We start from the raw sequence: 10804 nt of genomic DNA, 5'->3' as shown, positions 1-10804 counted from the left end.
AGCACTGTTGCTAGATCAATACTCAGTAGGTAATACATGCAATGTGCTAGATGCTGTTGCTGCTTTCAAATGCTGTGGGTAAATAGATTGCTGATGGTCAATTATATAGTTGCCATTGGGGTGTGGTGGGACTGATGGCACAGTCGTGTTCAATGTCGAGAATGGGTGCGAGTTACTCATGGCTGGCGTAGAAAGAACTAGAACACCAGTATAAAATACAATATATATAGTATACACACTTTTGTTTACATACACAATAATGTGACAACAACCGTCTTTACTTTGTATTTTGTTTGGGCGGTGTCAACGATCTCCATTTCTGGGTTTGGCGGTTTCGTGTTCTGAAAAAGAGCATTTTTGTTGCCGTAATAAAACCGTATTGTGGGCCGTTTCAAATAATGACCATTAATTTGGGCATACAAGGAACTCAAAATTTTCAGATGGCACTACCCATGCCTGGGAAATTATATTCGAACTGGGAAAATAGAAATCAGGGCAATAATGCTCATATTGAGTTGCACAACAGGGCCTAAATACATCACTGAACGGCAGACACAGCGTAAACTTGTTGATTTCTCTCCAAATGTGTCTTTTCCCACCGTATCTCACGACAGGCAACTCTCGACGCTCGCTCAACACCACTCAGATAGGGAAGCTAGTGCCCATCTGGACGACCCACGCCACGATTTCGGCTATGAGCCTAATCTGGCAGCTTTTGCTGCCCGGATCCTACAAACTACACACCACAAACCGACAACTCAGATGTCGGCATCGACCTTTCCGACGAATCCAGTACCACTATCTAACCTTCTGTACGCACTATACAAGCCACAATTACCACAGAATGCACCTTGATCGAAGCTAGCGTTGCCATTGGTCATGCCTTCCCTAAAAGTATCAAACAGGCGGTACTCCCGGATGAATTTCATGGCTGTGGTCACACAAGTCCGTACTGGCACAAAATTTATACACTATAAGTACGTTTTGACTCGGAAGCATCATGGAAAGGCTGTCCCGACCCTTTTGAAGGATAGGATGGTCGCGAATGGCGACCAACAGGTGGAAGGTGATATTTTATGATACTTGCTCCAAAGCCGCCACTTCGACTACACAACGGGCTTTTCTAGCACAGACTGCCTTTTGTGATCTGGACGTCTTCCAGTATGACGTCGATACTGCATAGCTAAGTTCCTACCTCGATACCCCGGTTTACATGTATCCGCCTAATGGCGCGGTCGGACGGTAATTTTATTCCCCTAACACTATCCACCAGCTCAACCGCGGTCTTTACAGATTGAAACAATCCTTATGGAACATCGAGATAGCAAAATAATCGAAGACCACTTGATTTCATTCTAACGATGCTGTTGAATGCATCTGGTTCCATCCTGTCCACTTCGTCATTACCGTAATCTATGTCGACGAGGTTGTTCCAGCTATCCCGCCATGCCTCTGGCAAAGAAGTATGGCTCGTTTTTAATTTATTGCGCTACCATTCTATGAAAAACCTTGGACCGGTGCGCCACCTCGTTGGACTACGAATTCACCAACATCTTGATCGCATTGTGATTGATCAACAAGCTCTCATGTTAAATATATGCTCATCTCCTTACAACTCACCGATGCTGTTCCAACGAATACACCTGGCACAACTCAACACTCGCAGACTCAACCAACGCACCTTATACGGGGCGCGACTTGAGCAAATTACTAAGTGTACTCGGATTCGCCGCTAACCGTATCAGGATCGACATTACCGCCACTGCTAATCAACTTGCTGCCTTTGAATCTAGCCCTACCATCGACCACGTAATTGCTCTCATTTTAATACATACACGTTACCAAGGACCTTAAAGATAAATTACCGTCGCAAAGCACCTGGCGAAAAACTTGACTTCGCTATTGAAGCCTCCACCGACTCTGATTGGGCACGTGACCACTCTAATCGCAGATCACAAGACTAGTTCTGTTATTTGTTCAACAATGCACCCATATACTGGAAAAGCGCCAAATAGACAACAGTCGCTGTCGGTTCTACAGAGGCGGAATACGTGGCTGCCTCTGAGACCGTTCGCCACATTGCTTGGGTCAGAAACATACTTCATGCCATTGGCTACGCACTACATTTACCAATACATTTACACTGTGACAATCAGAGTGCCATCAAGGTCGCTCATAGCACTGGAACTCCTAAGGATTGAAATATATAGACATACGAACACAATACATACCTGGTTGTGTGCGCAAGGCTCAAATTAACATATTCTACATCACTGCCAACGATAATTTGGCAGACTTGCTTACCAAAAACCTGCCAACGAACACTTATGTTTACGATTCAGGGAGGGGTTTGGGCTCTACCCAGGATTGAGAATCCTAAATATGGATAAACAAATTGTTAAAAATCACATTTTGAAGTATTGGACTCAGACTTAGTTCGTTGAGAAATTGATGTTCTATGTGCGTTTTCGTATGTCGTGTTTACGAACAGGTTGTGCGTGCCGATTGCGTTTAACCGATTGAATGTATGATCATGAATGTATGATTATGTGACATGTGAATATGCCACCTTGGTCGTTTTGTTTGAGTGATTATTGTTGAGTTATTGAACTTGGAAAATTAAGTATGATTGTAAATATTGTGTTTGTGTTTTCAGAGATGGAATCTAAAAATAGGTCACGCGCATCCGTTGGAATCTCTTTGACAGAAGAATCATTCGAGCTGAGAGGGCCGTCCAATTTTGACGAGAAATAGTATAAATATAGAGTAAAAATGAAAATAAAGATCAATTTCACAAGAGTTCAAAAATTCACACTAATTTTATAAATCGCCACAGGACACGTGTGAGTATGATGGGCCGACTATGGCCACCAGTAAGTATAGTATAGCCAAGTGAGTTTGCCCACTGCCGTAGAGGTCGAGGTCGTTTTCCGAATGATGTATGGTTGATTGTTGAAGATGTCCGAGTGTAGATATTGATTGGCTTCTGGGGATGTATAAAATTCAGTCATGTTAAGTTCAAATCCAAAATCCTGAGTGATGCCAGAAGGTGGTGTGGGCGATAGCAACAGAGGTATAGGGGATGGCGCTGATGTAGCAGGATCGGTTGGAGGTGAGATAAAAGAAGGTGGAGGTGGGTTAGAAGAAGGTGAAGATGGGTTAGAAGAGGGTGGTTGACGTGAAGGGATCGCTACGGGAAGAAGGATATGCTCTGGCAGTGGTGGGATTAGTTCAGAGTTCATGGTTGGAGTGGGGGCCGGAGAGATTGGCTGTGATATCATAATTGGAGTGGGGGCCGGATGTACAATAACAATGGGAAGAGGTGGTAGGGGCCGGGGGATGTGGTGGATGGTTGTATTTTGTTGCCACAGGAGGTGATGGGAGGTCCATGTGGAGGATCAAGTGGGATCTCAATGGCCATATGGTGCGAGGCAGTGGCGCAGTCTATTTGAATAATTCAAGTAGATAGGTGGGCACAATGGGTGGCATGTTTGTCATTGGATGTCGACTGAGGGCCTTCGGCAGTAAAGTAATTAATGCACGTCGCGGCTATATAGTGCTGAGTAGCAAAGCTTTGTATTTAAATACGTATTCAATACCGTTAAGGGTGTAGACAAGTAGATTTCAAAACCACACAGGTGAATGTGTGTGTGTTTGGAGTGTGGGCCAGAAGATAATGAATATATCTTGGCCAGAAGATATATATATCTTGGCCAGAAGATATATATATCTTATAGGAAACAGTACATTCGAGATGCATATATGATGGCTATCTCGCTATCTCCTGCATTCTATGCTGAATATGGAGGGGGAAGAAAAGACGGGAGTTCTTGGAGAGTGCTTGGTTTGGCCACATGCCTGTTTTGAGGAGTTGGCAACGAACCATGTTGTTAAACGTCTCGTGCTGGCGCTCAATAGTAGGGTTCATTTGGGGTGTGTGAGGGGACATCGAATTCGATGCTGAGGGAGGGACATGAGTGAACCCTTGTTACCTCGGACGATTGTGCTCTTGATAACTGAGTCCCGGTCAGAAGTTTGTGTATGCGGTTTGCGATGTTTTGATATATGGGTAAGGAATTCTCATATTTGTTGCTTAATGGACACCTTTTTCTGGTGGTTCTTGTGAATGCCGAAGGTTGACCCCTTATCGACCTTGTTGAGTGCGTATTTGTTGTTGTCTCGGTCTGAACGTACCGGGGCCTGTAGATCAACACAATATTTCTCACCAGAGAGTGAATTGTGTCGGTAGATGTGTGGGATACGCCAGTTTTGCCTCCATACAGACCAGGCAGTGTTTTTCAATATCGGGGTTGGCTCGGGCATGAATGATGTGGCCACTAAGGCGGGGGAGTGCTGGACGGCGGTGTGGAGGGCTCCAACAAGCGCTACAGTAGTGTAGATCCCTGGATATAATTTACAGATTCGCATGAAACGTGCAAGTCGTTAGAAGTGGCAGAGACTGGGCATGGAAAATTGAGATTACTAGTACATTTACTACTCACGACTGCTAGTTGGTGCTGTTGATTGCCATTTGTATATGTCAGTAGTGTTGTTTGACAATCGCGAGCAGTGTACTGTTTGTCGTCGTCGCACTTCCACATGTTATAGTTCATCGGCCTGAATGATGGTGATGTGTGGACCAGTGCACATGACATTGAAATGTGGGTTGATTGTTGGTTGTTGGTGCTGTGAACATGGTATTGACAAACTTAATTAGAGCGTCGAATTTAGCATCGATAATTGTAGTCGGAGGTAGAGAGATCATGTTAACTCTAGGAGGACGAATGTTATTTATTGTTTCCCGTAATTCAACTTAATTGTCATACGTCTTGAATGGAGATTGCGCGGTGTGTAGTGCCGTAGAAGGTAAACATGTTGTTGGTGGCTGAAGGGTCGATGATTTAAAGGGCGGTAATCGGTGAGTAGATCTCGGGCGCTATAGGTAGAGAAGGCGGCGGTCCGTGGGGCAATCAGCGGATAGACGACTCTTGTGAGTATATATAGTGAGTAGCATATTTTAATCTGTAGGAAAGAGCTGCGTCCTGGATTATATCGCCCATAACCTATTAATTATTTATATAATGGATGGAATGTTTATACTATACTACACTTGCGTAAAAACTTGGGTTAAATTGAGAGTGGAATTATTTACACATGGGAATATTGGTTCAGCAGCTGGGTCCCGAGAAAAAACATGGTTGGGTTGCTTAATTTTGTCTCACGAACTTTATTTTTATGTTTAGGACTTGTTTAAGCGTGTAGCTTATAGTACTTTTTAAGTGAGTATGTAGATATTTGATTAGTACTATGCATATTGTGCAGAATGAACACATATATCATATATTAGAACTATGCATATTGTGCAGAATGAACTCATATGTCATATAGCGTAACGCATATGTTGAGAAACCTAATGTAAGCCGAGATATTGAGAATGTAAACACTTATTTGTTACTGGGCTTATTCCTCCGCAGGGGTTATACGTGTCACGGGACGCATATGTGAAATTTGAAACTTATGAATTTATGAATTACATACTGGGGAGTGGGGTAAAAACTATGAAATTGTAATTTGGCGATTTGAACCAATAAGAAATGAGCATGGTCGTAGCAAATGGAATTAGACTTTAAAAGATTTTGAGTGACCAAAATTATTGTAGCAAACGGAAAGAAATTGGTGTAAATACCAAATGGATTAGCAAATATAACTGACTATCTTTTTATATACTTCCGCAGGGCTGCTTTAAAACACGCCCGCTCCAGCACAAACAAAACAATCAAATCGCTAACTCGGCAGACCCCGCAACTCGCACTCGAGGAAGACCCCCGCCTGACGACATAATCATACGCATCAACACGACGCCACCACCATTACCCGGAACCACGAACACTAACAGCAAGTAAAGGTGGAACTATCGAACTGTTATATAGGATATGCGCAGCAATCCACATCAACCCATATATAAATCCATCAAAAGGCTCTCCGTGGCAATGATGCTGATCTGTGGCCCGAAGTGTACGAGGCTAATAGAACCCGCCATGGTAAATACACGCACACCAAGTAGCCAGTGCACGGATTTCCTAAATCTTTGCAACTAAACTCGTTCTGGAGTAGTGTTTTGAAGTGTTGGACATCGCTTTCCTGTCTACCGCATACAATAATGTCATCAATGTATATTAAAACAACACAGGGGACCAAGGTACTTTGTTTGAACCCATGCCGAGAAGCTTGTATTTGATTAAGGCATGCCAAAGCCGTCCGGACTGTTTTAAGCCATAGTGGCTTTTCTTCAAGGCCAATATTGATTCATCTGGGAGGCCAACGACGCTAGAACCTTTCGGTGGAGGCATATAACCGGGCTCGTCGAGGTCAACATACAGGTAAACAGTATCAACGTCCATCTGTTCAACATGCCACTCTTGTGCGGCAGACACTACTAATACAGTCCGGAGTGCTTCGTGGGAATATGTAGGGGCAAACGTTCCATCGCAGTTAATGCCCTGGGTTTGGATTATGTGTCTATAAAGGAACGTCAGTACATTCTGAATTATGAGTCTATGCTATAAAAGAATGTCAGTACATTCTGAATCATGTGTCTATAAAAGGATGTCTTTACATTCTGAATTATGTGTCTATAAAAGTGTGTCTATAAAAGGATGTCAGTAAGTTCAGGATTATGTGCCTATAGAAGGACGTCAGTACATTCTGAATTATGTGTCTGTAAAAGGATGTCAGTACATTCTGAATTTTGTGTCTATGAAAGGATGTCAGTACATTCTGAACTATGTGTCTATAAAGGATGTCAGTATATTCTGAATTATGTGTATAAAGGGAAGTCAGTACTTTCTTAATGACATGTAGAGATGCTAATTTCTTTTCGGGCGCAGTGTTCCTACTCTTGCATCTGCTTTTTGCGCTAATTGTATTCACTCCGAATTTGCGAGTCGATTTTGGATGCGGTGCATACTTGGCAGAGTAACTAGTTACATACACATACTTTGCAAGGTACGTAGTTGCCTACACTTGCTTCGTATGGCAAGTAGCGATACGAACGTGCACAAACCAACGGTGGCCTGTTGCGAGGTCGTCTTGCTACTCTGTCGGCATATATTCACACAGCTTTTACGTAACATCTATAGCATAGCTACTATATTCAATAGTGCGGCAGACGATTCCAAATGTTCTGAAGGAGATCATAAACTAATCACTTGATGGTCAGCGATTGTGACAGAGAATGTCATCGGTAAGCGTGGTCATATCGGTGGCAGTAAAGCCAGAATTTTCAATGTCGGTTGACCAGTGTACATGACTGGTAGCCGGACAAGTGGGATTGTTGATACAGTTGAGCTGATCGGCGATGGCAGCATTATGTTCATTCATTTGTCGGGCACGCGTACGAGTCATATACGCATCTTATATGGTAAGTCAGGTTTATTTAGGATGCCAGTGTTGAAACGGGGTTGCAAGATTAACCCACGAAGCTTTCGTGACGTTGGATGGTGTCTTACATAGTATTAGTCAGTGTAGTTGGTGAGCAAACAGGACCTGATCGGGTATGTGGCGCGTCGGCGTTGGGTGGGTGCTGGTTAGTGACAATGGGGCAGTCCTCCCTTGAAGCACTAGAGTTTATAGTATGATCAGATATATTGTGCGATAACTCCCTTGAATCCAGTGCTGAATACGTGTTTGCAGGACGGAGAGCTGAGCCGGGGGAAGGACAAGTGCCAGATGCCGGCGGAAGCTCCTCTGGAGTGACGTTTCGACTGATATCGTTAGGAACAGGGGAGTGGAAGGTAGGGGTGAGTCGTTGGAAGGTAAGATTGTGTGGCAGTGAGTGCCAGTGTTAGTTCCCGTATAGTTGGTATGTCGTGCCGCAGTGTGGTGAAGCGAGGGAGGGGTGCAGTCATAACCTTAGTCCAAGTAGCAAAGACACGTTCGTTGAACTTGATATCTTTACAATGACATATGTGGCCTGTGCTTAAAATTCTACATTCATAATAATATTTAGAGTCGATGTCGTGCCCCAGGGTTTTAGGGTTTAGGGTTTAGGGTTGGCTTGGGCCACATCTCGGCAGGCTGACCGGAATGGTCAAGAAAGCCACGCATGAAGTCCGCGATAATACCATTCATACGCTCCACTAATCCATGAGGTGCTGGTGAGTCAGTAGATGTGTAAAGGACTTTGACGTGTTCAACGGTATTGATGGCTTTAAATTCGTGAAAAACGAATTCCCCACCGTAATCGCACTTTAACTCCTCAAGTTTTGCAAGTTTATCTTTTCCTAGCCAAGTGTAAAACAGGTCAAGAGTATGAGCAGCCTCGTCCTTGGACTGTAGTGGATAAGAGAAGATCATGGTACTGTTGGTGTCAACGTATTTGATGATAGAAGTGCAGCCGGTTGCTGAGGGTGTCAGGCCTGTTTCTTGGACAACGTAAATACAATACCCGGCGGCGAGCGAGTCGCAAGATCTTTGAGCTTGTTCGAAATGGGCCGACGACGCATCTTGCAGGATACACAGGCAGTGTGAGGAAGTACATCTTCCTGGGCTGTGAGCAGATTAGCTGTCAGAGGTATGGCGTGTTTGGCGTTGCCTAAACGGGCAACACAAATGTATCTCCACTTTGGTGAGCCAACCACTTCAGAGCCGTTGCGAAGAAATGTAGTGGAAGTCGTGCGGACAACCTCCACATGTGAATGCAACTGTTTGAGTGTTTGTTGTGGGGAGCCAGAGGGAAGACGACAGCATTTTCCGTGTCCAGTTTGTTGAGCGTGCCAGACCAGTGCTTGTTCAATGGTATGTTAGTGTGGAGATTGACTTGCTTCTGATTCCAGGACTGGGTATAAGCATCATGAAGTGGTTCACCCGGTTCCAAACTGCAATAGATAGCTAACTTGTGCATTGTTTGTACAGGCAAATAAATCGATATTTACGATCCCGAAAGGCTCAACGACGTGTTTCTGGAAGAGTTCAAGATTTAACTTTCAATTGTCTATGTTTTCGCTCTTAGCGACATAAACATCAATTTTTTGCGAAAGGGTTGGCCGCGTTTTGCGTGGATAAGTGTGACCGAGAACGTTGTGCCAATCCGTGAGGGTGCGAGTGGGACAGGTGACTATTTTGTATTGACCGCTCACGTCTGGTATAGTATGTGTCGGGAATATTGGAATCCTTGGGAATATGCTGGTTAAGTTCTGTAGGACGATAGATGTCCGGAGAAGCATTCGTCTCAGTGTCCTTGGTAATATTCGTATTTGGATCGTAGTGGGTGCTGATATAGCAGCGATGAACCCCGTGGTTTTACTTGGACATGCAAGCTGTGTTGTTGTGACCTCCTCTGTCTCATTGGGAGCAAGAAAGTGTAGAACGATCAATAGGGCATTTATTTATTACCTTTATGATCGGCTGAACCAACGACGGCAGATTGAATCCGGAGAAGCATTCGTCTCAGTGTCCTTGGTAATATTCGTATTTGGATCGTAGTGGGTGCTGATATAGCAGCGATGAACCCCGTGGTTTTACTTGGACATGCAAGCTGTGTTGTTGTGACCTCCTCTGTCTCATTGGGAGCAAGAAAGTGTAGAACGATCAATAGGGCGTTTATTTATTACCTTTATGATCGGCTGAACCACAACGACGGCAGATTGAATCGATTTCTAAAACCTTAAAACCCTAAAATCGGTAAATCAGGACACCCGAAAATGCTGTGTTCGGATTTGCCACAGAGAGGACAATTAGGGCGGTCGCGGCGTTTGATTGGAAGTATTCTGTTGACCATGGCTGCATCTTTGTTGACGAATGCGTGTTACTGCAATCAGTAGGGGGTTTTATGGCAATAAGACCGAAGACTGGTGGCAAAGAATCAAGTTGGTTGTCACCGGTAAATCTGAGCACCTTTTTATAGACTTCGTCGATCATGAGGGCATCCAGATCATGATCAAATATGTCTGCACGAAGTAATTTGTCCCTTTTGGTGCGAAAGTGTACTTCTTTGACAGGAAAACACAACAGGAAGTTCGGCAAGAAGGGTCAGGAAGGTATACTGTGTTGACAAGGGTCAACGTCAATGATTCTGAGAGTGACGACTATATTATTGAAGATGATACAGGCGCCAGTGATGACAACATGGATATTGTTTCAGCGTCAGAGACAGACACGGATAGTGATGACGCAGGTCCTGCGGATGGTGCTGTCGGCGATCATGCTAATATGGACGAATCAGAAACATCATCGGATGAGGGTGATGTATCGGGACCAGGTGAACACCCTGGCTATGCTCGCCCAGTCAATCACTAGAAACGTGATTTGGCTGATAAACAGACCCCTACGAGAGGTGGTTGGCTATTGAAAACCCGTGTAGATCGCACACGCGACCGAGAAAATGATATGATGTCTCCAAGGATCAGTTCTAAGGCTCGTACGGATCTAGACTCAGCGAGAAAACGTGAACGTCAATCAAGTGGCACTCTACATTGTCAACCCTCCAGGGTCCGGCGGGATCGTAAGCGAGACCATGGTGAATCTAATTTTGGTTTTCTAGCTGATGATGAGGAGAGCTTCCGCGAAGTGATGAGAGATGAACTACGCTCAATGTTGAAGATGAAGGTTTGGAAATTGCAGTAGCGCCGCACCGCCCAGACGAAGCCTTTGGGACTCAAGTGAGCCTTTGGGACTCAAGTGGATTCTCACTCTCAAGCGTGATGAAATTGGAGCAGTTGTGCGACATAAAGCACGCCTGTGCGCGAAAGGATTTGCACAACAGTATGGTCGTGATTTTGTGGAGACATCATCATCAGTGGTCACG

At 44.4% G+C, this 10804-nt stretch overlaps 1 protein-coding gene across 1 annotated transcript; it reads left to right on the top strand.

The window, feature by feature from the left end:
* Nucleotides 1–9943: 9943 nt before the first annotated feature.
* SARC_03509 (hypothetical protein) lies at nt 9944–10296 on the top strand (the record flags this gene model as incomplete). Its single annotated transcript, XM_014302688.1, has 2 exons — nt 9944–10037; nt 10109–10296. The coding sequence occupies 2 exons, from the start codon at nt 9944–9946 to the stop codon at nt 10294–10296; spliced, it is 282 nt and encodes a 93-aa protein (XP_014158163.1).
* Nucleotides 10297–10804: the final 508 nt, after the last annotated feature.

The sequence above is a fragment of the Sphaeroforma arctica genome (genome assembly GCF_001186125.1).
Source record: "Sphaeroforma arctica JP610 unplaced genomic scaffold supercont1.180, whole genome shotgun sequence".
Classification (NCBI taxonomy): Eukaryota; class Ichthyosporea; order Ichthyophonida; genus Sphaeroforma; species Sphaeroforma arctica.
This window is presented reverse-complemented; position numbering and strand designations above follow the sequence as displayed.